The 27,979-nt window shown below is 38.7% G+C and overlaps 1 protein-coding gene, 1 long non-coding RNA gene and 1 other non-coding gene across 3 annotated transcripts; all 3 read right to left on the bottom strand.

The window, feature by feature from the left end:
* Positions 1–680: 680 nt before the first annotated feature.
* On the bottom strand, positions 681–2,069 carry LOC122644911 (aspartic proteinase CDR1-like). Its single transcript, XM_043838277.1, has one exon. The coding sequence runs from the start codon at positions 2,067–2,069 to the stop codon at positions 681–683; it is 1,389 nt and encodes a 462-aa protein (XP_043694212.1).
* Positions 2,070–8,128: 6,059 nt separating this feature from the next.
* LOC122645495 lies at positions 8,129–27,073 on the bottom strand. The gene is made up of 3 exons (XR_006330463.1): positions 27,063–27,073; positions 14,533–14,537; positions 8,129–8,210 (listed from the first exon to the last, which is right to left on the bottom strand). It is a non-coding gene; the product is annotated as an uncharacterized LOC122645495 (long non-coding RNA).
* Positions 12,097–12,203, bottom strand: LOC122646946. The gene has a single exon (XR_006330747.1). It is a non-coding gene; the product is annotated as a small nucleolar RNA R71 (small nucleolar RNA).
* Positions 27,074–27,979: the final 906 nt, after the last annotated feature.

The following is a 27,979-nucleotide window of genomic DNA, read 5'->3' as shown; positions in this document are numbered from 1 at the left end:
TTGAGAGAGAGAAAGTGGTGAGTTGAGTTGAGAGAGGGGGAAAGAGAAGCGGCGATCGGGAAGATGGTGGTTGGTGATGATGTAATGGGGGGAATTCAGTAGACTTGGAGGTGAGGAAGACATGAGATTGACTAGAGAAAGAGGGAGAGAAGATGGCTGACTAGGTTGAGCGGCTTGAGTCTTTAGTTGCTCTGATACCATATTAGAGCTGCATATTCTGATTTGTATTTCACTCACTTTACAATAGTAATATATACAAGGAGAGCCCGAGTTGAAATTTTTTAGGAAATAAGGTTTACAAGGTGAGTTTGCACAATAATAATCTTAGATAATATGTTAACCTAATAGTGAGTTCTCATGTAAATATGGAAACTCAATATTTGGTCATGGCAACTTAATATATGGTGAATACCTTGAAAACGATTTCCAAAGGAACAACTCTAGTGTCAAAATCAAAAGAATCCCTAATGCTGCTTAAAATTTCCTCAATTTGATCTTTGGTTATTAAACTCTTTGCTAGAGAAATTGGATATGAGACTAAAGGGTCATTTAATGGAATTATTTAATTTGATTGTTGAGTACAAACTATTTTAGAGGAGACATAAATAATTTATCCTGCATCTCCTTGGCTTCAAGATGAAGAGGCATCCACCCTACTCCCAATCTCAACCGCAAAAATCTTAAGCAGGGGACCCACATATCTGAGGAGAAAAGCGAAGAGCACCATTTACTCCTTGTTCTCTATCTCCCATTTCCAAATCATAGGAGAACTTGTATTGCGTTTGCTGAAAAGCTCCAATCATTGTAACAGGACCTGATTTAAGTGCAACGCAAACATAATCTCTCCCTACAATAAATATACCAGTGGGTTGCACAACAAGGTCAGCTCCTCTGAAATGGAACGTCATAGTTGGATACCTATTAAAACCGGACGGGATAGGGAAGCAGAGATCTAACATTGGCACATCTCTTGGTTTATTTCCATCATTGAATGGTTGAATATGAAACTGTGCGAAGTATTGAACAAAGCCAATTCTCACACGAGTATAAACATTAGAAACAAGTATAGTCATCGGACATCCTGTATCTATGGCAGAACCCCTAGAGAAGGATGCCTGTAGTCTAAGGTGAATATTTTGGATACTAATATCCTGCAAGTCCACATAGTATAGTTGTTCTTGTAATCCTCTCAGCAATGGTGTCGAAAGCACTTGTGGTCCTACCATCTTTGCACCTTCTCCAATATATAACTGAGAATTTGTGTGTTCAGAGGTAGATAGGCAATAAGAAAAACATTTTTTGCCTACTTGGTTCAAGAAGGGATAAGTATGAGTGCCTGGAAACCCTAAGCCCAAAATCCCACCAATTTTATTTGGTTGTCGAAAGTTATGGTTGTAGTTCTTAAAGGCACAACCCAAGAATAAATTATTGTAAGATTCCGTGCCTCTAAAATCAGAAGGGAAGGTTAAGGTCTCTCTTACAATGGCTCCCACTGTTAAGGGTGCTGGGTTGCCCCCATAACTTATTCTGAATCCACAAAATGATTGAAAGCAATCAAGGTTTGGAAATGGACAGGTTGGATCACCACAAGGAATAGGCCTGTAACTCTGAGATGTGTTATATGGGAAATCGGATTGCTGTAGGGGAATGCAAGGATCGCAACCTTTACATTGAACCCATGTTAATGGACTTCCAGTGTCAACCATCAAGAAATATGGCAGCCCCTTTTGGCCAGGAAAAGGTGGAAATGAACCTATACCTACCTGGGCTACATAGAAAAAACTACCAGTATATTGCACTGGTGCCACTATATCATTAACCTCACTGCTACCATTCCAGTTTTGTTCTCTCATCGTTGAGAATAGATGATGCATACGTCCTTCTGTGCCCTGAATAAGTAGATCAATCTTCTCAATATCTGTTATGTTCCCTGGATAGAAAGGTGAGTGAGGGGAGAATGGGTGAATGAGACTTAGCATGATGGTCTTGGGACCTTCAACAATGGCATGTAGTAGGAAAACACTTGAGAGTAGAGAAATTAGAGATAGCAAAGTCTCCATGAAAGCCATTGAAGGTATTCAGTGACAAGGAATGGAATGCCACCACAATGGCCGAGGACATGAGATTTATAATTGAAAATTTCTACCAAAGCTGAGTTTAAAGTGGTGCCCACATATCCTAAAATTAAATGAGAAATTGGGAAAGTAAATGTATTCTTACCAAAGAAAGGGGCAAGTAAATGAATAATTGAAGAATGTGACAGGAAACGTCTTACGTAGATGCAAAAAAATGGATAGTTTTTAATGTGAGCAACAAACCCAGTTAGTCCAATAAATGTTTTGATAATTTGGAGGTAACCACCACATATCCTAAAATTAAATGAGAAACTGGGAAAGTAAATGTATTCTTACCAAAAAAAAAGGGTCAAGTAAATGAATAATTGAAGAATGTGACAGGAAACGTCTTACGTCGATGCAAAAAAATGGATAGTTTTTAATGTGAGCAACAAACCCAGTCAGTCCAATAAATGTTTTGATAATTTGGAGGTAACCGCCACAATGTGTATCAAAGAAAAAGTGAAAAAATTTATTATGAAGAAAAGTCTCTGTAGAGGAGTGTACCACCTATGCCTAGACATAGAGGGGGTAAAATGACCACCTTGCCCCCATAAAAGGCAGAAATCCCACCCCACATGATGCTAACATGCACTCATTGGCTTATGCTTGTATTAGGGCCATGTTACCCTATAGACAATGCCAACCCATTTATTATAAATTAGGAAAACTAAGTTGACTATAATTATGTTATGTGCCCAATGGCGCTCGATCTAGTATATGAGTAATAGACTGGGCTAGCCTAGTATGGGATAGGTTAAAGGGGTTCAATTTAAAGTGTTCCATCAGCTTTGGAGCTTTTGACATATCAATCATATACATAATATTTGGTATCTAAGCAGGGCAGCATGTCACACCCCAAACCACCCCCTAGGAGGATTAGGTAGGTGACCCGAATTGCATAACGGCAATCTGCCAAATCCCACGGATCTAGAAGTAGTGCTTACGATCATGGAACCACAACCATCTCTTTACCGTAGGTAAATTCAGAGTGTCGCAGATAACTACAATTTGATAAACAAAAGGACACATAGCAATACGGGAAAAACAGTGATAATATTTACATATAAAAGTTTTACATTTCCCATCAACCCACACACAACGTAAACAAAGAAACAAAGCTAATAAGTACAGTACTACATACAAAAATATATACAGGGCGAGCATACTCAGCCCCAAAAGGAAAAGTAAAAAATTACAACCAGCAAGTCAGAACGGGGATAACTCCAGAAAACCCAAAAGGAGTCCCCAAGTCAAAAAGGTAACATGAACACTCTTCAATGGCCTTCATCAACAACCACTGAAAATGTGCGCAGGATCGGTATGACCTCCGTCAGGGTCCACACCAACATCATCATAACAACCAAAACTCTCCTCCTCGAGATGGCCTGCCATGCCACAGCGGCATCCACCTGTAAAATCATCTAAGCAAAACATTGTACAACAGAGTGTGAGCCCCACTGAGCTCATGAGAAAATAACATCAATCATGCATGCACTTGCAATCACAATTCACAATTCATATGGTACTACAAGATATGCAAGTTCGGATTTTATTATTAGCCACCTACCATTACAATTAAGTCGGGTCTGTGCCACTATAATCCCCAATACATGTATCCTTGGTGCAGGCTTCTAACCCCTTCCCGTGATACACCCATTGAGTTGTCGAAGAGGACTAGTTAGCTCCCGCATTCGTTCACCAAGGTCAGCCCGACCAGCCCTCTGTGATTAACTTGTGGGACAATCCATTTCTTTCTTTCTTTTCTTTTCTGGCTTATAGGCCATGTGCACCATTCCGGTGTTCTATTCATTTAATGCACCATTCCGGTGTTCTATTCGTTCCTTTTTCTCTTTTCTCATTTTTCTGATAGTCGCCCCCAGAGGCATCCAACACCTTAACCCCTATTGGCAAGGGTGCGTGGCACGGGTGATGAAACTCTAGCCCCATGTCTATATGGCATCGTATAAGTCAAGCGGTGTCAACAGTACCCCATAATACTGGCTACCATAGGCCCCATTTCCAAGCTAACTACGGCATCTAGTCTAGCAAACATTCATCAAGCAAACATTCTCTGAGTTGATCAATAGTCATTCAACATGCAGTGATTTGAATAGCTTTAAATAGAAGTAAATATCACAGCATTTATAATTCCATTTCTTAATTAGCCGGCATCAAATCATGATTACATTTACACATATGATAGTATTATTCACTCACCAGTACTTGGCTCTAGGTACTCAGTCACAAATTCAATTCCAGCAGTTGTCTGGTTGTTGTCCCCGAGCACAGGATCAAATCCAAGATGAAAATCAAAAGTTGCCATGTTAAGTTATCAGTCTGTCATTAGAAGTCCTAGGGTTACCCTAATCTTACTGGGTTGACCTGGGGTTCATTTGGTTCACTCTTGGAGTCACTGGGCCTTACACCGGGCCTTCGGTACATGTCCCAGTGCATGGGCTAGTGGTTGTGGCACAGGGGCAAAATGATCATTAGTAATGTCAGCATCTGCCTTTAGGTCAGAACATAATCACAGTGCTGTCCACACCATGTCTGTACTGTAGGACCAAGCACAGCAGTGATACAATCACCTACGGGGCCCACTAGGGTTCCAAAGCATTCTTTAATCATGGACAGATGTGGGGAAGGGTATTTTAATCTTTTCCCACATCCCACAGTGTCCAGGGGTCAAATAGGTGTGAAATTCCAAGTCTGCCCATCAATACAGCAGGTTTTCAATCACTGGGCGATGGCTCTGAGCCTTGCTGCATTGCCCAATGCATCGCCTAGTGCCTGCAGAATCGTTATTGGGCTGAGATCCCAAGGTGGGGCCTACAAGGCTGGGCCCATACTTGATCCTCTGCATGTTTAGGGGGTCTAGTAGCCCTAGTGATGGTCTACATCATGGTCCAAAGGGTTTTTCCATCAGGCTCACTATGGCTGTCCAAGTAGCCCAGATGAATAGTATTCATGGTTTTGGCTAGGCTTGGATTTCAGTTCCAGCCTTGTATATGGCTGAAAATACATGAATCAAGAGGGTTCAAGGCTACATCCATCTAGGGTTAGGGCTGTGCAGCCTTGGCCAGCACCCAGGGTTCCAAATCACAGGGTAATGGGGCCATCTAGCAGTGCAGGTGGGCACAACCAGCTTCGGCTCCAAGGAACAGCATAAATAAATGCTAAAAATGTATAAAGATCTCAGATCTTCCATGCACAAGGTCTGCATGGTAGATCTAGACCATTACTGGGCAAATCCTAGCTAGTCTGGGCTGCCCAGGGAGCAAAAATGCAGTACACACAGAGAGGGAAATGGAGACAGCAGGTATGAAGGTATTTTTATTCCTGAATATGCAGGAGAGGGGCTCGGACCAGGCTGGATTGGGGGTGGCAGCAGCTTCCCCTCCTTCCTCCTTCTCCTTCCTTCTTCTTTCTTCTTCCCCTTCCTCTTCTTCCTCTCTTCTTTCTCTCCTTTCTTCCCACAGTTTCCAATAGTGTGTAAAGCTCTAAATGAGCCCAGGTCAGGCCTATTTATAGGCCCAAGACCACCTAAGGTCTGTTTGGCCTAAAGTCCCCTTTTTAAAAATCAGTTTTTGAACTGATTCTGACTAGTTCTGGGTTCTCTGGTGGGGTCCACACTGAACCAGGGATATAAGGTGGTCCCCCAGACTCCCCTCCATCAGTGGAGAGTGCCCATGCTCATGTTGGGTGGTTCCCATAATTATAATAATTAATAATATCCAAAAACAGCCACTAGGCGATGTTACTGGGCCTGCTGCATCGCCCAGTGCCATGGCCAGTGAATTTCAGCAACTGAATTCAAAGGGGAACAGCACAGAGGTTTGACCTTGGGTCAAGGTATTGTCCCCACATGCCCATTAGGGGTTTTTACATGATTTTTCAGAGGTGGGTCCCACCACTTTAGGGGGGAGAGAGATTACCTGGGGTTCAAGCCATACATCAGGCTGTGAGCTATGCAAGAGCAAGGATCCACTGTCCACCTTCTCACAGGTATAAAAGAGGACATGCACAGGGTCTCCTCATTGGTCCATGTCACTAGAGTGATGCTCCATAGTGAACCTGGTTGCCTGATCAGGGGTTCCTGTCCTTGAACCAAAATCCCAACTTGTCAGGGGCAGGGTTTGACATTTCTCCCCACCTTACAAAAATTTCATCCTCGAAATTTGCTTACCTTGTACGACTGTAGATATACTAATACAACTGGACGGAGGTTAAACACTGAAATGAAATGGAAAATGATAAAATGAATGAAATTTTACTGATAGACAAATGATTGAATGATTTATGGAAATCAACTAAATGAATGATTATGATTGAAATGATATGAGATGATGTCATGCTAATGAATATAACTAAAGCTTTATAAGATTTTTTACTATGAGCATGATTGATAATGTTATTTCTTGCTTGGCATTAGCTCATTCCTCGGATGCTTATCTTTTTATAGATGAGACAAGCATGAACAAGGAAAAGGGCATTGCTTTTGTTGAGCGAGATGAAGATTGATGATCTTATGATCGTTTTTGGAGTCTATTACTTATTGTAGATAGAACTCTTTTGATGTAAAGGATTTTAAGGAGGGTCTTGAACCCGGATAACTATAAATACTTTAAAGTTCTGTTCCTCTTTGGAGAGTGAGGATTGTAGACGTTAGAGCCATCTATACCATGTTTTTTTTAAGTTTTTATTTTTAACAGTTATCTTTCTCTTATTTTTTGTTTTAGATTTTATGCACTTTGATTATATTGAATGCTTGATTGAATGTTTTCCTATGTGGTCCCGACTGGACTTTGGTGTCATGGGCCTAGTCCTTGGATCAAGGTCATTACAACTATCCACTGCTTGAAAGACTCTGTCATATTATTAGTGATGTGGTCACTCTTAATCCTATGGTAAAAAGGATGTCTAGACCATACTCAGACTGTAGTCTTCATCAACCAGTCATGGGAGTCCTTGTTTTGAGATTTCATAGAACTCATTGACTTCTAGAACTAAAAGGTATTGTAAGCTTTGGCAGCAGACCATAACTTGTTCCTCAACATAAGACTAGGATATTTAGCCTTGAAATTATTGTGCAAATGTCTACTACAATGTCTGTGGTTAGCATTTAGAAATATTTCTGAAATTTCTTATGAGAGACCCAATAAAACAAAACCATACAAAACACCGAATTCAGAAAAATAATAGTATAAAACAAACAACACAAAACATCTATTTCAGAAAAATAGTAGCATAAAACAAAATCATTCAAAGCATCTCATTCACCATACCTTTTGTTTGTCTCTCATGAATATGAGGGAGTGATAAGTTGAGATTGAAGCATATAAGTGGTTTAGGAAGAATGGAAAACTATCTTTGCATTCGGCCTCAACCATACTAAAAGCAATAGGGAAGAAGCCACTGTTCCCATCAACTAAAATTGCTCAGCCAATAATACACCACCACACATTCCTTTAAGATGGCAGCCATCAAGTCCTATAAATGGCATGCCTCCCTTCAAGAATCCCTTCTTGCATGCTTTGAAACAAACAAACATACACTTGAATACAGAATTCACTCTCACATCGGGTCTATCATGACACTATATCTTGAAAATACTTCTAGGATTTTTATCTCTCAGCAGCTCCCCATAGTTTGGGAACTGAGCATATGACCTTGCACGACCTCCTGCATTCTCTTCCTTTACACGCCTGTGAGCCCTATTCAATTGCATTGGGTGAGGCTGAACTAGAAACTTTTCATTCAAGAAATCATACATTGTCTCTGGTTGCATCTCTTGGTCTATCTTCAGTTTGGAAGCAAGTTTATTTGCTATCCATGTGGATGGTGCATTCTTGTTTCTAGTAACACTGAGACAAGTGTGCTCTAAGTTGTAGGCTTAATCATATAAGTAACCACATCCTCAATAGGTTAAGCATGGCACCTCCAAGTACACCTAATAACTTTACATATGACAGTGATCCTTGACTTCTCAGTTTTTTTTGTCTCAATATCTCAAAGCCCTCTTAAATGACAAAATCATGTAGAGCAGCCCGGAATGCATCAACATCCACAAAACTTGACCAACCTCCAGATTCACTTTTAGCTCATCCTAGTTTTCTCTATTTCTTCCTTCCTCCTCTTCAGACTTGTAATCTGACAAGTCATTATTATTGTGTACAATCCTTTCTTCCTCCTCTTCTTTACAGCTATCACAATCATGTTTAATGGAGCTTTCACTCGAATCAATACTAGAGTCCTCACTCTTATCATCTTCATCTCCCTCATCAAGCCACTCATCATCATCATCTGATGAGTCAGAATGCTGAAAAAAACTCATCGTCATTGGTAGCCCTCTTGCTACCTAAAGCAACATTTTCATCCCCTTTTAATTTCCCTTATAATGGTTGCACTCATAATTGAATCCCTGACAACACCAACACTTCCGACACACTTGCTTGAAGTACTATCTTGATCAAAATCCTTACCACTACCATTAACAGTTGTAGTAATCCTACTAGAGGATTTGACAATAGTTGGAGTTCCGGTACTTGCCCCAATTGTTGCAATACTCCTATCATACCTCATAGTACTAGTACCCCTAATAGTGATACTACCCTTCCTAATAGTGGCTTTTGGAGGCCTACTTGTACTGGTACCACCACCCTTTTGAACATCAATTCTAAATGTGTTGACAGTGGAAACAAGCTCATCCTCCCTTAATGTCATGCTACTTTGATCATCCATACCAACATCATATTCAGAAGTCCATTAATGGTATACATATGGGTAAAATACACGTACCCCCCTAAAATGCACCCAATATTGATCATTGATGAGCACATTTATGTGTGAAATCTTAGGGCATATAGTATACGTTTTACCACATTGGACAGAGTTACTTTGGTGCTTTCTAGTGCTTTTCAGGTTTTGGGCTATTCTGGACTATCGGGAGCTACATGTCCCAAGTTACATGCAAAGTTATCATTTTTCTTTCCATGGCTGTAAAGAGGACTAGAATTGAAGCAAGATGGACGTGACGGAACGCAAGTACGCATTCGTTTAGCCCACCGTACAATTGATTATTCTTTTCAGCCCGAGAAAGGATAATGGGCCAGAAAGGAACTGAAATACAAGCCCGAGCCCAGAACCAAGATGGATTGACTTCTCCAGTGATTAAAGTGAGCCAATTAAAGCTGAACTAGCATGATACAAGTTGCCAAGCATGACTAAGTGGGTTCCTCTCTCATTGAGCTTTACTTTCAAGAAGATCCTGCTTCCCGAATTATGATTGGATATTATTTTGGAGAATTGCTAATGGTGGAGATGTGTGGTGATGTGGCTTCCTAGCCCAATGATTCTTGGCTTCAAGAGATAGGAGATTCCTCTCCTATTTTATCTCTCCTTATTTTCTTTTTTTGTTTTTTCATTTATTTCTCCCCTCCCTAATTCTTCTGGCCCTCTTTATTTTATCTCTCCAAACCAAAACCATTCCCCCACGTTTCATCCCTTTTGAAAAGAAAAAAAGAAAAAATGAAAAGATTACTTTCCTAAAATCTCTCCCCCTCTCCCATGTTATCTTTCTCTCTCTCCCATATTTTTATTTAATTTCTTTTTCTTTTCCTTTTTTTTTCTTCCCTCTTTCCTAAATTCTCTCTCTTTTTATTGTACTTACCTCCACCGAATATCCCCCTTTTTAATTTGATTTTTTTTCCATTTTTTTTCTCTCTCTCTCTTTTCTTATCTTTTATCTTTATTTTTTTTTCTCTCACCTAATCACCCTCCACATTTTTTTATAGAGGAACTAAGTCTCCATAGTTTTTGAAGGACATCATGGGGTTTAATTTATTTTTTTAAGTGGAGTCCTAGTCACCACACTCTCTCTCTTCCAACTTTTCAAGGGCACTTTTGGAATTCTACTTGGGATAGATTTACCTATGGAAGGTTGAAAAGTTAAAGATGCTTTGATCTCATTGCTTGGAGAAGATATCTACAAAGAAAAGGAAGCACAAGTTAGAATTAGAAATTTACTTTTCTAGAAATAGAAGGTTTATGTAAACAATATTCTCTTCTCTCCCTCTTTCCATTTTTTCTTCTTTTCTTGGGAGTCAAGCATTGTAAAAGAGGAAGGAGAAGAGAATATTCTCTTTTCTTAAGGAATATTTCTCCTACACTTCTCTCTTCTCTCTTCTCCTCCTTTCCCCCTATAAATACCCCCTATCTCTCTTGTAAAAAATTGCTCATTCACTTAGTGAAATTTCTTCTCTTCTTCTCCTTCTAATTTGTGATTTTTTGGCTTTTCTAAGTTCTAGTTTGCTTTTTGATTTTTATTTAATGGTTGTAATAGGTTTAGCTTATGCTTTAATTTCAATTCATGTCTTCAATATGGTTGTAATAATTCTAGTTTAGTTTCAAGCTTCCTAGTCTAAGTTCCTATGTTGATGACAAGACTTGGAGATTCGAAGAGGAAACCATGGTAAGTTTATGCAAGGATTCAAGCTCTTCAATTACATTCATACAAGCACATCTAGGTTTTACTATCTAAGCTCTCAATCTCATTCTCTCTCTCTTCTTCTTCTTCTCCCTCTATTTCTTTTATTTATTTTTTATGTGATTATTTTGTTTATGTGGATGTGGATGTTTGGCTGCACTTTTTTATTACTTCCAATTTGCAATAGTTTGATAGGTTTCTTTTCTTCCTTCCAAATTTGCGTTAGATTGATAGGTTAGATGCTCATGTGTTAGGACGCCAAATTAATCCCTTAGATGCTTTTGAGTTAGGATGCATTAATTTTCGTTCGTATAATTAGTTTAATTTAACACTTTAATTTGATTCACTTTGCATTACTTTTAAGTTAGTTAAATAGAGTGGCGTATATCTCCTCGTGTTCGACCCGTAGCTGCGATTGACCCGTACGCTTGTGATTTTATTTTAACTCAAACAAGTTTTTGGGGCCGTTGCCGGGTAGATTATTGTCTATTTTATTTATCTGATTTTTAAGTATTTTGAAGTGTTTTAGTTTATTATTTTCTCTTCTTTTTCTGACAAAAAAAAATTCAGTTTTTGAAAACCTCTTCTTGTTTCTCTTCTGTTTCAAATAGTGTGCACCCAATCTAAAGTCCTTCATATGCTTCAACCCTCCATCTTTTGGTGTCCCTCATAGGATTAAGTTACCTATGACGCTACATCTTGACTTGGTTGGGTGGATTGGCATATGACTTATCTTTGGAGGTGACCACTCTTGATAACAGGAAAGCGACATACTGAGAGCGTTGAAAACATAAACGTATAGTAGACCTCCACTCTACATCAAAATCCATTTGGAGTCGCCTATAGGTGGCTATAGAAGACTATATGGGTTCCCTTGCTGTCAACCTATATGGCATCCTTACAGCTTTTGAACCATTATTTCGATTTTTGAGGGATAGAAGCACTATCTACCTTGGGCTCCCTTTTGTTTTTAGTACTTTTCTTAAGTCTTTTATTTTTCTTTAATTTTTTAAAAGAGACCTCATATCTATTTAGGTGGCTAAAGTGTGGACTCGTGATTCATCTAATCGTCTTATTAGAATACCACCTTCTCCACTACCCTTAACCCCACCTTTGATCATGGGTGACCAACAACCCAATACTCTTAAGGATAGGTTTTACCCTACTAGGGTTGCACAGCCTTCTTGCATCAACTTACCACCTATTACAGGAAACAATTATGAACTCAAGACCAACTTCATTAGCATGCTACCCCACTTCCATGGGATGGCCAATGAAGATACATATCTCTTTCTTAGGAAATTTGAGGAGGTCTGTGTTCTAATTAAGATCCAAAATTTGACTGATGATGCAGTTAAGCTTAGGTTTATATCCTTTGTCCTAAAAGACCAGGCCAAGAAGTGGCTCTATGGACTGCCAACAAACTCCATTAATACATGGGATGAGTTCACCATTATCTTTTTGAGAAAATTCTTCCCTCTTCACAAGACCAATAAGCTTAAGAGTGACATCCTCTAGTTCAGGCAGAAACCGTATGAGTCATTCTCTAAGTTCATGGAGAGATTTAAGGACCACCTCTTAGAATGCCCTCACCATGGTTTCGACTTATGGCAGCTATGCCAAATTATTTATGAGAGTATTGATTATCAGACCAAGCAACTTGTAGAGTCCATGTGTCCTGTAGGCTTTACTTCTTTTTCTGAGGAGAATGATGCGTGGACATTCTTAACCAACTTGGCTGATAAGACTAGGGAGTGGAAATCTTTTCAAGAGGTTGAAAGAACCACTAAGGAGTATCTTATTGAGGGTACGACAACAAAAGAGGCCAAACTTGACAGCCTCATAAAAAGGTTGGAGTCCATAGTTCTTAAAGAGTCTATACCGGTTAACCAGGTCAACCAAGTGTCATAATTTTGCATGAGAGGGAAATATGAAAGTTACCTAGCCAACTTGAGCCAAATCCTAGGCATCAGGTTCATATTCAATAAGGTACCCAAGCTCCCCCACTCAACCCGGTGCAAGGCCAACAACTTCAAGGGCCCTCCAGTCAGGTTAATGTTGTATATACTTTAAGGAGTGGCCGTGAGTATCAACAGGCTAGTACACCTCAATCTCTACCATCTTATACTCCTGTTGATTCTCCCCCTTCTGATGAGGCCATTGAAGTGCCTATTGTTCCTGGTTTATCTGATGAACCTGAAGAAATTTCAGATGATTTGGTTAAGGAAACCAAAGATGATTCTGTTCATAAAGAGATAAGGACCACCCCTGAAAGAGTTTATACCCCACCTGTCCCTTTCCCAAATAGGTTGGTTAGCAAGAAGTCTCCTTTTGTGGAGAAAATTTTGGATGCTTTTAAATAAGTTCAGGTGAATATCCCTTCGTTGGATGCCATTGCCCAGATCCCCGCCTATGTTAAAGTCCTCAAAGACTTATGCACCCAAAAGTGGACCACCAATGTGCCCAAAAAAGCATTCTTAGCTGCTAACATTAGTTCTCTCATCTCACAACCAGTAGTAGCCAAGCTTAAGGATCCTGGAAGCCCCACCATCTCTTGCACTATAGGCAACACCACTATTGATCATGCCTTATTGGACCTTAGTGCAAGTGTGAACTTCTTACCCTTTCATGTCTACCAATAACTGAGATTGGGAGAGCTGAAACCAGCTAAGGTTACTCTTCAACTTGCAGATTTATCGGTTAAAGTTCCTAAGGGAATGATTGAGGATATCCTGTTGAAGGTTGGGGAATTTATTTTTCCTGTAGATTTTATTGTCTTAGATACCCAACCCACTGCCAACTTCAAGGACCAAATCCCTATCATCTTGGGTAGGCCATTCCTAGCTACCAGTAATGCTCTAATCAATTTTAGGAATGGTTTCATGAAGTTATCTTTTGACAATACTTCTGTTGACTTTAATGTGTTTAGGTTGGGCAAGCAGCCCGATATGGATGAAGAGGTACATATCCTTCAAGGATTTTTCGATGATGTTGACACCTTCTTTGAGATTGATTTTGATTCGAGATTTTAGGAATGTATGCAGAAATTGAAGAATGTTGATGATACCACCTTATTTAAGGTCTAGAGCATCCAACCACCATTGGAGCCCCTTGGACCCCTATCCACCTCCATTCCCAAACCCTCTATTATTGAGGCCCCCACATTAGAGTTGAAGGCATTTCCTCCAACCTTAAGTATGCCTTCCTAGGGCAAAATCACACTCTTCCTGTTATTATTGCTTCTGATTTGACTTCTATATAGGAAGAAGAGTTGATCAAGCTTCTAAAGGACCATAAAGAAGCCTTAGGTTGGACTATGTCTGACGTCAAAGGTATTAGCCCCTCTATTGTTCAACATCATATTCATCTAATGGAGAGTTCCAAACCTTCTAGGGAACCCCAAAGGAGGGCTAATCCTATAATGAAAGAGGCAATCAAGAAAGAGATCCTAAAGTGCTTGGATCATGGAATAATTTATCCTATTTCTAATAGCTAATGGGTGAGTCTCATGCAGATTGTGTCTAAGAAAGGAGGAGCCACTGTAGTTGAGAATGCCAATAATGAGTTGATTCTAACCCGTATCCAAACGGGGTTGAGAGTGTGCATCGACTATAGAAAATTGAATGCGGCAACTTGGAAGGACCACTTCCCCTTGCCTTTTATTGATCAGATGTTAGAGAGACTAGATGGCCATGAATATTATTGCTTTCTTGATGGTTATGTAGGCTATAATCAAATCCCTATTGCTTTAGAGGACCAACACAAGACCACATTCATATGTCCTTATGGAATTTTTGCTCATCGGCGTATGCCATTTGGGCTTTGCAATGCCCCTGCTATGTTCCAAAGATGCATGATGAGTATCTTTTTTGATATGGTAGAGCACTTCTTAGAGGTGTTTATGGATGATTTTTCTATTCATGGCTCTACTTTTTCTAATTGCTTGCATCATTTTTCTTTGGTTCTTAAAAGATGCATAGAAAAGAACTTGGTCCTGAATTGGGAGAAGTGCCACTTCATGATGAAGCAAGGCATAGTTCTTGGTCACATTGTGTCCAAAGAGGGGATCAAGGTTGATAGATCTAAGGTGGACCTTATTGTCAATTTACCACCACCCAAGAGTGTGAAGGACATTAGATCTTTTCTTGGCCATGCAGGTTTTTATAGAAGGTTCATCAAGGATTTTAGCCAGATAGCTAGACCTTGCACTTCTCTTTTGGCAAAGGATTGCCCATTTGATTTCTCTCCTGAGTGTCATGAGAGTTTTAAACAATTGAAAAGAGTATTGACTTCAGCCCCCATTATTTAAGCTCCAAATTGGACAGTTCCATTTGAGCTTTTGTGTGATGTCTCTGATTTTGCTATAGGGGTTGTTCTTGGGCAAAGAATCAATAAATTACCCCATGTGATTTATTATGCAAGTAGGACTCTTAATGATGCACAGCTTAATTATACCCCCACTTAGAAAGAATTTTTAGCTATTGTATTTGCTTTAGAGAAGTTTAGGCCCTACTTGGTTGGATTATATGTGATTGTTTATACTGACCATGTAGCTATCAAATATCTTGTGCAGAAGAAAGATGCCAAAGCTCGCCTCATTAGGTGGGTCCTTTTGTTGCAAGAATTTGATCTGAAAATTAGGGATAAGAAAGGGTGTGAAAATTTGATTGCAGACCACCTATCCCAGCTGCCTAAATCCTTGATTGTTGATTCTCCAGTCAATGAGAACTTTCTTGATGAGTATCTGATGGCAGTATCTAGTGAACCTTGGTTTGCTGACATTGTCAATTATCTAGTTACGGGTGTGACACCTGCACATTGGTCCACCCAAGATAAGAATCGTTTCTTTTCACAAGTTAAATATTTCTTTTGGGATGATCCGTATCTTTTTAAGACTTGTCTGGATCAAGTAATCCGGAGATGTATTCCTAATCATGAGCAACAATCTGTCTTATCTTTTTGCCATGATCAGGCTTGTGGAAGTCACTTTGGGCCTAATAAGACTATGGCCAAGGTTTTACAGTGTGAATTTTAATGGCCTAGTCTGTTTAAAGATGCTTTTACTTATTACAAGGCATGTCCTTCATGCTAATCTTTACGGTGTCTCACCAGGAGGAATATGATGCCCCTCAACCCAATTCTAGTGGTTGAGGTGTTTGATATATGGGGTATTGATTTCATGGGGCCTTTTCCTAACTCTTTTGGTAACTTATACATATTACTTGCTGTGGACTATGTGTCCAAGTGGATTGAGGCTATTGCTTGTAAGACCAATGACCACAAAGTGGTTGTGAAATTTTTAAAGGAGAACATCTTCTCCCATTTTGGTACTCCCCGTTCTATCATTAGTGATCGAGGCAAACATTTTTATAACCGGCCTTTTGAAGCCCTCATGAGGAAATATGATGTCATTTATAAGTTGGCCACACCCTACCATCCCCAGACTAGTGGCCAGGTTGAGGTTTCAAATAGGCAGATAAAGCAAATTCTTGAGAAAACTGTCAACCCGAACCGTAAGGATTGGTCTAACCGGTTGATAGATGCTTTGTGGGCCCATAGGACAGCCTTTAAAATCGATCTTGATCAATTTCTGTGCCGTCTGGTGTATGGAAAGGCATGTCACTTACTTGTTGAGCTTGAGCACAAGGCCTTTTGGGCTATCAAGAAGCTTAACTTTGACCTACCCACTGCAAGTGCCCATAGAAAACTCCAACTATCTGAGTTGGAAGAGCTTAGGAATGAGGCATATGAGAATGCCTGAATTTACAAGACAAAAACTAAGGCTTTTTATGATAGGTACATTTTGAGTAAATCTTTTGAAGTAAGCCAAAAAGTTTTGTTGTACAATTCTCGTTTGCACATCTTTCCAGGTAAGCTGCGTTCTAGATGGGATGGCCCCTATATTGTTCAAAAAATTTATCCTCATAGGGCTATTGAAGTTACCAATCCTAATACAGGTGCTATATTCAAGGTAAATGACCAAAGATTGAAGCCATACATTGAGATACCCACTCCACTTGTAGAAGAAGTCATGGATCTCCATGAGCCTCTTTACCTTGAAGAATGACCTCCTGGTATATTTACCCTCCCTTGTCCTTACTCTTTCTTTTCTGGATGCATTAAGGACACTACATGAATTAAGTGTGGGGGTGTGTGTTGGGTTTAATTGCTGAATTTTATGAATTTTGATTGTGGTGATAGTTTGATTTTGTGCATATGTTTCTTTGATTGCACAGCGAGAGAAAGAGGGAATTAGGTTTCCTAGCATGTGAAATAATAAAAAATCCCTTTTCAAGGATGGTAGTTGGTTTGTATCCGGTGATGGAGATTGAGTCTGAAAATATGGGGGCTACTTCATTGAATGGCTAGATTTCCTCTATGTGTTTATGAACCCTTTGATCTTTTGGCTAGTAGTTGAGACCAATTTATGGCAAGGCATGAAAGTGAATGAAGGAAAAGAAAGAGAAAAAAGAAGAAATAGAAAGAAAAGTGGACTTCCTTGGGACTAGACAGGGCACTGTGCCTTATGAAGCAAGGTGACTTGATCGAAATTCCTTAGAAGGAAACTAAAAAAAAAAAAACTCTTGCATCAATGACTCAATGTCTTATGGATATATGCAAAAAGTGAAGCTACCAAGTATTTGGGTGTCTGGTGTATGCTCCACCATGTCATTCAGAGAATAGTAGTGGAGTAGAAATAGAGTTTATGGTTGAGAAAGAAAAAAGCTTTTGCCTTAATGCCTGAAAAGAAAGTATGGTAAAAAATACTCAACGCCTAAGTCTTTGGTTCCATCGATGCTATGAGAGGTTTACCTGAAGGTGAGTATTGTTCAGAAGATAAGAGGAGATCCCTTAATCTTGATATATGCTAGTTGCTTGAATTGAAGTGGGGTGATAAAATTCATGTGTGGGGGAATCTTTGGCTCCTTAATCTTTAGTTGAGTACTTCTTTGAGATTGTGTGCACTATCTTACTTATGCCATGAGAAAAAATTTACATCATTCTTTTTTATTTATTGAATTTTAAGTGTACATTCACTGCAAACACCCACGAGACACAACTCGTCCAGTAGGGGTGACCTAGGGGTTTAAAGGCTTGTTGCACATGCTAATTGCAATTGTGATTCCTACGAAAGTGAGTTAGGATTTTTCCATTCTAGATTAGTTTTTCTTTTTACTTGAGGACAAGTAATGTTCAAGTATAGGGGAATCTGATGAGCACATTTATGTGTAAATCTTAGGGCATATAGCATATATTTTACCACATTGGACAGAGTTACTTTGGTGCTTTCTTGTGCTTTTCAGGTTTTAGGCTATTATGGACTATCGGGAGCTGCATGTCCCAAGTTACACGCAAAGTTATCATTTTTTTTCCATGGCTATAAAAAAGACTAAAATTGAAGCAAGATGGACGTGATGGAACGCAAGTACGCATTCGTTTAGCCCATCGTTTAGTTGATTATTCTTTTTAGCCCGAGAAAGGATAATGGGTTAGAAAGGAACTAAAATACAAGCCCGAACCCAAAACCAAGATGGATTGACTTCTCCAGTGATTAAAGTGAGCCGATTAAAGCTGAACTAGCATGATACAAGTTGCCAAGCATGACCAAGTGGCTCGTCTCTCATTGAGCTTTACTTTCAAGAAGATCCTGCTTCCCGAATTATGATTGGATATTATTTTGGAGAATTGCTACTGGTGGAGATGTGTGGTGATGTGGCTTCCTAGCCCAACGATTCTTGGCTTCAAGAGATAGGAGATTCCTCTCCTATTTTTTCTCTCCTTATTTTCTTTTTTTTTTTTTCTTTTATTTCTCCCCTCCCTAATTCTTCTCTCCCTCTTTATTTTATCTCTCCAAACCAAAACCATTCCCCCACGTTTCATCCCTCTTGAAAAAAACAAAGAAAAAAAAGAAAAGATTACTTTCCTAAAATCTCTCCCCCCTCCCACGTTATCTTTCTCTCTCTCTCTCATATTTCTATTTAATTTCTTTTTCTTTTCCTATTTTATCTCTTCCTATTTTTTTCTTCCCTCTTTCCTAAATTCTCTCTTTTTTTAGTTTACTTCCCTCCACCGAATATCCCCCTTTTTAATTAGAATTTTTTTTTCTTTTTTTTTTTCTCTCTCTCTTTTCTAATCTTTTATCTCTACTTTTTTTTCTCTCACCTAATCACCCTCCACGTTTTTTTATGGAGCAACCAAGTCTCCACAGTTTTTGAAGGACATCATGGGGTTTAACTTATTTTTTTAAGTGGAGTCCTAGTCACCACACTCTCTCTCTTCCAACTTTTCAAGGGCACTTCTGGAATTCTACTTGGGATAGATTTACCTATGGAAGGTTGAAAAATCAAAGATACTTTGATCTCATTGCTTGGAGAAGATATCTACAAAGAAAAGGAAGCACAAGTTAGAATTAGAAATTTACTTTTCTAGAAATAGAAGGTTTATGTAAACAATATTCTCTTCTCTCCCTCTTTCCATTTTTTCTTTTTTTCTTGGGAGTCAAGCATTGTAAAAGAGGAAGGAGAAGAGAATATTCTCTTTTCTTAGGGAATATTTCTCCTACACTTCCCTTTTCTCTCTTCTCCTCCTTTCCCCCTATAAATACCCCCTACCTCTCTTGTAAAAAATTGCTCATTCACTTAGTGAAATTTCTTCTCTTCTTCTCCTTCTAATTTGTGATTTTTTGGCTTTTATAAGTTCTAGTTTGCTTTTTGATTTTTATTTAATGGTTGTAATAGGTATAGATTATGCTTTAATTTTAATTCATGTCTTCAATATGGTTGTAATAATTCTAGTTTAGTTTCAAGCTTCCTAGTCTAAGTTCCTTTGTTGATGACAAGTCTTGGAGATTTAGAAGAGGAAACCATGGTAAGTTTATGCAAGGATTCAAGCTCTTCAATTACATTCATGCAAGCCCATCCAGGTTTTACTATCTAAACTCTCAATCTCATTCGCCCTCTCCTCTATCTCATTCTCTCTCTCTTCTTCTTCTTCTCCCTCTATTTCTTTTATTTCTTTTTATGTGGTTATTTTTTTTATGTGGTTATTTTGTTTATATGGATGTAGATGTTTGGCTGCACTTTTTTATTACTTCCTATTTGCATTAGTTTGATAGGTTTCTTTTATTCCTTCCAAATTTGCATTAGATTGATAGGTTAGATGCTCATGTGTTAGGACGCCAACTTAATCCCTTAGATGCTTGTGAGTTAGGATGCATTAATTTTTGTTAGTATAATTAGTTTAATTTAACACTTTAATTTGGTTCACTTTGCATTACTTTTAAGTTAGTTAAATAAAGTAGCGTATATCTCCTCGTGTTCGACCCGTAGCTATGATTGACCCGTACGCTTGCGATTTTATTTTAACTCAAACAATCATGCCCCTCTAAGGTTCTAACAAGTCCATAAGCACTCCTTGAAAATTCCACGTACCATCCCTACTTTTCAACCTAAATCCTTTTAAGTCCACACCATTAATTTTAGGCGTTAAATGCTAAAAACTTTGTTTTATTGACCAAACTACCCCTATAATTTGAAAAGACCTTTTTGCCCAACCTTCATCTTCCCCAAACCTGCAAATCTACTCCTTTTTGCCCAACCCTCTTTGAACAATCCGATCTTTATGCTTCATTTCTCCACATCTCTTATGCTTCTCCTTCTTCTTTCTCTCAAGAATCTAACCTCAGAATCTCACTAGGATTTCCTCTACTGAACCCTAACTATCAAACCTCAATTCACCGTGTGAAGCACAATCATGACTAATAATTTTTTATTTTTATGAATCAAGATGGTTGAGAGAGAGTGAGAGAGCAAGAACTATAGAATGATCCTAATGCCTTTGTATATGTTTCTTCTAAAAAAAAAAAAACTCTCTCGGGAATTGGTTTTCCTTCTTAGTTCTTGCCATATGTGTTTTGAGTTCCTGAATCTATTTGCTGGAATGCAACGAAATCATAAATTCAGAATTTGACAGACCCTTGAAGTGTTGAAGTTTTAGTATTTCAAATCCTTGGAGCATGATTTCAACATTGGAGCAGCAGAATTTGGATGCACGATTAATCCACTACTAAACAAAGTGATTTTTAACCCTTTCAAATCAGTAGCTTGCATTCTATCTCTAACCATTGTTAGTCTAGGACCAACCTTCCGACAAAATTCCAACCTCGCATTCACCTTCAAGCATGGTCATGGATCTGGTTTCTGTTTTGCCACATGTTCCTACCTCTGATTTAATGTAATGGGGGCTCTTAAGCCATTAAGCAACACAAATGAGTTTTTAGGGAAGATGAGATTTAGGGAAGATGAGTTTTGGGGATGATTAGGGCATTTTGGTAATTATGCCCTAGCAAGGGTATAGCTGTACATTACATTCTTCAATTTTAGATCCGTTAACATTTAACACCTAAAATTAACTGTGTGGACTTAAATGGCTTTAGGTTGAAAAGTAGGGGTGGTACGTGGCATTTTCAGGGGGTGCGTGTGGACTTGTCAGAACCTTAGGGAGCATGAGGAATATTAGAAGCATTTTAGGGGGGTACATGTATTTTACCCTATACATATTGGTAATATGTGTGAGGACAAACAACTTCATGGTGGGGGATTGCCACATGTCCTACACCTCATTCCTTCTCTTGGGACGAATAGAGTGAACTGAATGTAGGAGTTGCCACCTAGAGGAGGGTATAGGACCCATAATGTAAAATGACTCTCTTGTAAGGTCCGTTGGGGATTGATCAGTTCACTACTCTAGGTATGGGTCAGTATTATGGTCCGGGGAAGGTATTAGGCACCCCAGTCTGCCCAGTCAGGCCGGTTTTTCTATTACTTGGTTAGATATGGGTACAACATGCTTTCGAGTAGGAAATAAGTACGTAAAGTGAAGTCTAGAATATAAGAAAATGTAAGGAAACATACTTGGAAGCTTGGCTGCATGGTACGGGTTAGTATACATGAAATAAAGACAAAGAAAAGCCTAATTGTATGTCAGACATATAATGAGATTTATGACTTGTAGAAATGAATGGAGACACAAACATTTACATGTGAATTAGGAAAATGGAAAATACGAAGATACTATGTACGAATGATAAGGAGAGGGGTTTGGGAGCATGAACGGAGGAGGAAACATGGTGCAAAGTGCTTTAGAGAAGAAAATAATACATGAAAAGAATGAAACATTGCATCAGGACGAGAAAATACAGTAATCATGTTGTAATGAAAGAAAATAGGGGAAGTCTTAGTCTATAAGAGATAGGGATCATACAATGGTCACCATCTAAAGAGATGGGATCACACACTTCAAGTGGAGATGCAAAACGAAAAGAAAAGTAAAAGTGATAAATCTAGTGAAAGTAGATTGAAAGGTTACCTAGTTGAGGAGACTTGAACTCAAATGGGGGTGGAGGCTTACCTTTGTAACTTAGGAAAAGATTGCATGGAAATAATTTTACCACTAGTATGGGTTGTTCTTGTTCTCCTTTGGATAACACTTCGTCGTAGCAAGAAAAAACCACCAAGTAATTCTAAGCTATGAACTAAGTAAAGGCTAGGAGATTTTGTCAAGGATATAAGTAGGGACCCTCCTCAACGTGAGAGAGGTTGTATGTATAGTTGTAAAGGGGTGTGAGTACTCCCAAATTTGTGCTTGGATAATAGGATTGATCCAAATTGTGGGTGACGCATCAAGATTGTTGTATTTGCATTGACAATTGGTATTTGATCAATGTTATAGCCAATGGGGGGTGGGAAAGTGGTTTGTTTTATCAAATGTAGGCTTTCTTGGGGCCTAATAGTGTCAAAGTACACATCCAAGTTGCCAAATACGAGCTTGGTAACGAATGGAAGTGAAATCAAATCTAAACATGCCATGTTTGGGTGTCTTAGATTTGTATAGAATCGACATTGAAGTGGGGTTGAGTCATCATCTAGAAGGGGGTAGGTTGATATTGAGTTGCTATCGATGAACAATTTTTTACATCGGTGTAATGGTGTTCAGTGTTGGTGAGAAAAGCTATGAGTGTTGATTGGAGATAGACATTTCAACAAGTTCTATTCAACATTCAAGGGGAAATGGCTGATATCGGTGAAAGATAGGGTTGAAGTAAACTTAGGGCCTTTGAGTGTTGGCTCAAGATTTGAGTATCAATAATAGGTTTTGACTTGTTTGGGTTGGTTTTATGCTGGTCCAGACTGGTTCCAAAGAGGTGTAGGTCGGGGCTAGCCCTTCTAGGGGTTGTTTGGAGTGTCCTAGGACTCTAGTTTTGGCTCCAGTGAAGGTTCGCAGGGTTTTTCCTCTAAGGGGTATTGTGGGTGAACGATCTGTGGATGAAGTTAGGAAGTGAAAACTTGGACTATATCTACAAATACATCGGCTGTATGCCTTGGGGATGCTCATCATCTTCTCGGAAAGCCTCTGGGGGAATGACAAAATTACATGTCTACAATATGCTAACAAACCTGCACATTGTACACATGTAGATTAATGGAATCCATCTACTCACCCATACCAAACATCTACATAACATTTGGATTAGACAACACTTCCATCTCTTGAATCCTAATATGAATTTTACTGAGAACCTCACTATTTTTCTGTTAGGAATATGTCCTAAGACTGTAATGTACACATCATGTACCATATCAAGGTAGCCATACTTGTTTAGGTCTATCAATCTCGCTTCACTATGGCTATAGAAGTGGTAAACTATGTTGCACAAGCCTACCATTGTGTCTAGAAGTCTTCAAATAGTGGTCTGCAATGAGTAACAAATATGCATAACACATCATCCATTAAAAGTAAGAGGTTATGCTAAAGATTATCAACATGCTAAAACTGAGCAAAATCCATACAAACACTGAGAACAGCTCATAACCACATACATGCATATATCATTACATGCATCATAACCCTTATTACAATTCATATAACTCTGAACACAGCTCAACATGAGTTCAAAATCATTTCAAAATCAATGAACCTCATATTAAGTTTTTTAGGGTTAACCATTTTTCCTACTCATAATCAGTATAAATCATAAAAAAACTATAGGAATAAGGTTTCACATCTGAAATCATTTTAAAAAACTCAAGATTTCCTACTCAAAATCAATATAAATCACTCAAAATCATTATATAGGAAGGATATACTTATGAACTTAGTATAATCAGTATAACCAACTCAAAATGAGTATAAATCACTCAAATCAATATACATTGAGGATGCACTTATGAAATCAGTATAAACAACTGAAGAATTTCTTCCCAATATCAATATAAATCACCCGAAAACAATATACAAATATGATTCACATATGGAATTAGTATAAGCAACTCACAATTTCCTACTCAAAATCAGTGTACAGAGAGGATGTACATCCAAAATCAGTATAACTAACTCAATTTAACAATTCTTCAGTTACAAACTGGTAAAGAAAACAACCTATTTTCCTAGGGTTAACCATCTTTCCTATTTTTTTGAATAAAAATGGGTATTTTATAGTGAGGGTATGAGCTTCTATACCAAGTGCAGAGATTAATATCACCTAATTCAGGCAGGGTGTAATGACCCCAATCGAAGGACCAGGTGGGACCCATGACACCAGAGTCCAGTCGGTTAAGCATTCAATATAATCAAAGTGCATAAAATCTACAATCCATACTCTCCAAAGAGAGGAACAGAACCTAAAGTGCATTAAATAAAATTTTCAATAAGTAGAATACAACGATCTAAAAATTTAAAACATGGTACTGATGGCTCTAATGTCTACAATCCATACTCTCCAAAGAGAGGAACAGAACTTTAAAGTATATACACTCATCCATGTTCAAGACCCTCCAAAAATAAATATCCTTTAGTTCTATCTACTTCAAAGTAATAGACTCCAAAAATGATCCTAAGATCATCAATCTTCATCTTGCTCGACAATAGCTATGCCCTTCCCCTTGTCTATGCCTTCTCATCTGTAAAAAGATAATCATTCGAAGAATGAGCTTATGCCTAGCAAGGAATAACATTATCATTCATGCTCACAGTATAACGATCAATAAAATTTCATTTTCAATTCATAAGCTTGACATCATTTCATATCATTTGAATCACAATCATTCAATTAATCAATTACCATAAATCATTCAATCATTTGTTTATCAGTAACATTTCATTCATTTCAACATTTTCTATTTCATTTTAGTCTTTAACCTCTGTCCAGTTGTCCTAGTATATGTTCAGTCGTACTACCGAAATAGCTCTAGTTACAAATTACTAGAATGGGTACAGTCGCACCACCGAAATGGCTCCAATTACTAACCATTGGAATGGGTTAAGTCGATAGCCTCAACGCCCTTCTTCATAGGCACTCCATGAGCATTGGGTCATATGTTGGCCATGCCCGTCAGCAAATAACTTTTATTTCATTTTCTGTCTTTATTAATCATTCACAATCATCATTCATAGGGTCATGTATCATTTACATTCTTATACATAATTACATGAATGCCCATCCATCAAATGTATAGAAAGACAATATGAAAATCATAGATTCTATATTATATATCATTATCAACATTATTTATACATTTATACAATCATCTACGGTGATAACCATCAATTAATAATGCTTCGTTCAGCCAATTTTGCGTTCTAATTGCCCATTTAAAGTCAATCTTGTGAGGGTCCTACACGATAAACGAAACCACATTTTAACCCCTTGTTTTGGTACGAAGACTGACCATAGGAGAAAACTTTACCATATAAAAAGATTTAAAAAAAATAAAGATTGACTCTACCGATCGATACCAAACTAGTCAACCAATACTTGAAATTCTCAACTCGTGAAGTCTGAGCTATCATAGGTTCTAGCCCCAAATTTGGGGGTTTCGTCCCCAAACCTTCTTGCACAAAATATAACCTTCAAACCTTTCAGTGCATTAATCCTAATTACACCAGAATGCACAAACAACTCATGCATGGACAATTAAATGGATTAAATCAAAATATACCTTGTTCTTCAAAGAAAACCCCCAAAACTTTGGGTTCTTCACTTAAATCCACAACCAAACTCGAAATCCCCTCAATCCAAGATAGGTTCTAGTGGAAAACACCACAAATAGCATGAATCAAACATCTATTGCATCAATCTTGGCCTATTTACAAAACCAATCAATTCCACCGAATTTACTTTGAAAACCCTTGTTGTTGACCTCAAAACTTGAATACCTTCAATCCACTCCAAAATTTTAGCAATGGAAGTTACCCTAAGGAGTAAAATAATCCCATTACAACATACTAATGCTCAAAAATGAACATAGATCAAAGCTCTCAAAACCAAAAGAGTTTTAGAGCCATTTACATTAGTGAACTCAAAACTTGGAAGAACTCATCTCCCCCTTCATCCTTTGCTTCAATCTTCCTTTGGGTGCTTCAAACAAGCCTCAAATCACTGGATTGCAGCATCTTCCCTTCAAACCTTCAAGTTCTCCTTTTCTTCCTTTCTCTTCATCTCTTTTCTTGAATGTGAAGTTCTAAAATGAGCTTCTCAACACTTATTCTGTTACATCCATAACCAACCCTATACTAATTTAGACTTGTGTGTAGGGGTGGAACTTTCCTATGTGGGTGATCTCTGGGCCATTACAATGAACCCAATATATAAGATCTTTGGGAGGTCGGATGGCAATCCCGTTGAATAAAGATTCCTTGATAGAATCCGTGGAAGGTTCATCAATAACTCCAGACTTCTGGACCTCCCTCCATGCACTTGCGAAAGATGTGAAGAAGGCCAGAGGAAATACCCGACACCACCCTTATCGGATGAATAAAGGTAAATACATTTGCATATTTTATAATTCCAATTATATCCTTGGTTAGTTTAGTGTGTTAATCTTACTGGTTGCACCCAATACTACCCTCTTCCCTTGTAAGGACACCCTTCAGAAAGCCCTGACCCTTCAGTACCCCCAAAGCCCATCATTTGGGGTTGGTAGATGATGTCATCGTCCGCCCCAGAAAAATCCACCTTGTGGATGTGCTATTTTCTTGGTTCCACCTTGACTTAACCTAGGGCTTTGCCCTTAGTCAGTTTAGACCATTTGTGGCCCATGTGGTCTAACTACACCCCAAGACCACAAACCTAAGACCTATTTGGGTTCTACCATATCCCAAACCCATTTTAGACCTTAAGCAAGCCCCAATCCAAACACACCCTAACCCACTTAGCTAAACCCAGCCAAAATCCTACTCTCTCTTCATTTCTCCCATTTCACAACCTTAGATAGGAAAGAAAACGTGGAAGGCAAGCAAGGAAGGAAGGGGGAAGAAGGGAGAGAATGAGAGAGAAAGGAAGGGTTGCACCTCCATTAGAGCTACTCTTGAGCTCATATTACTTCCCCAACCAGCCATTCACTCACCATTGGACTTGGAGCTCATGGAAGAGGTGATTTGAAGCTCAAACTCAGCATAGGAACTCACCCTCTTGCTACTCTAAGCTAAAGTCCATTGTAAGCTATCATTCCTATTTAATTCCTATGCAAATCTTTATAGATTTCATGTGGTTGATGCCCAATCCATGTTCAAACCAAAGGGATTTTCATTCTTAATGGTCGAACCTACTGATTGAATGCTAATTGCATCAATTGATGCCTTAGAAGAACCCGTTCCCCAGCCATATGGCTTAGATAGCTTGAAATCCCCAATTTGGAGGTCAATTGTATGATTCTTGGTGTTAGGAATGAAATCCCTCATTGGGAATACTAATTGGATTGAATTCCCTTGTGTAGTAGCTTCCCTTAGGGCTATGAACACCCCATGACAAACCCCTGATGGCCCCTTTGCCATTGGCCAAAGGAAGGCTCGAACCTTGGCCAATTTGCTGTAATTTTGTCCTAGACGAACGATACAGCAGGCGGTTGATGTCATGAGCCACCTAGGATATAGGGCATCGTCCTCCCAATACATTTTACTGTTGCTTTGGAGTTTCAAATCCAGAGCCTTAACCAAACCCATTCCTACCTATTGTATACCTGTGTAATGACATGATAGGCTAGCATACGCGTACGGGAAGAGCATACATCACACGGAAGAGAAGGATACCTATACTTTGACTGTGAGTGGATGAACATTCGAACTATTTTATGGCATGTTTCTCATTAGGCATCAATCTAAGCTAGGCATGTTGATGTGTGTGAGTACTATGCATGATAAGTTATTTTACATCTCCTATTATTATGAATTGGTATGAAGAGCGATGAATTGCAATCATGTATGAATGATGCTATATATGGGAATGGAATGTGATTAGTGTATAGTATTATAATTATGGAAACCTTTAAGATGTCACACCCCAAACCACCCCTTGGGAGGATTAGGTAGGTGACCCGAATTG

The sequence above is a fragment of the Telopea speciosissima genome, chromosome 11 (genome assembly GCF_018873765.1).
Source record: "Telopea speciosissima isolate NSW1024214 ecotype Mountain lineage chromosome 11, Tspe_v1, whole genome shotgun sequence".
NCBI classification, from domain to species: Eukaryota; Viridiplantae; Streptophyta; class Magnoliopsida; order Proteales; family Proteaceae; genus Telopea; species Telopea speciosissima.
This window is presented reverse-complemented; position numbering and strand designations above follow the sequence as displayed.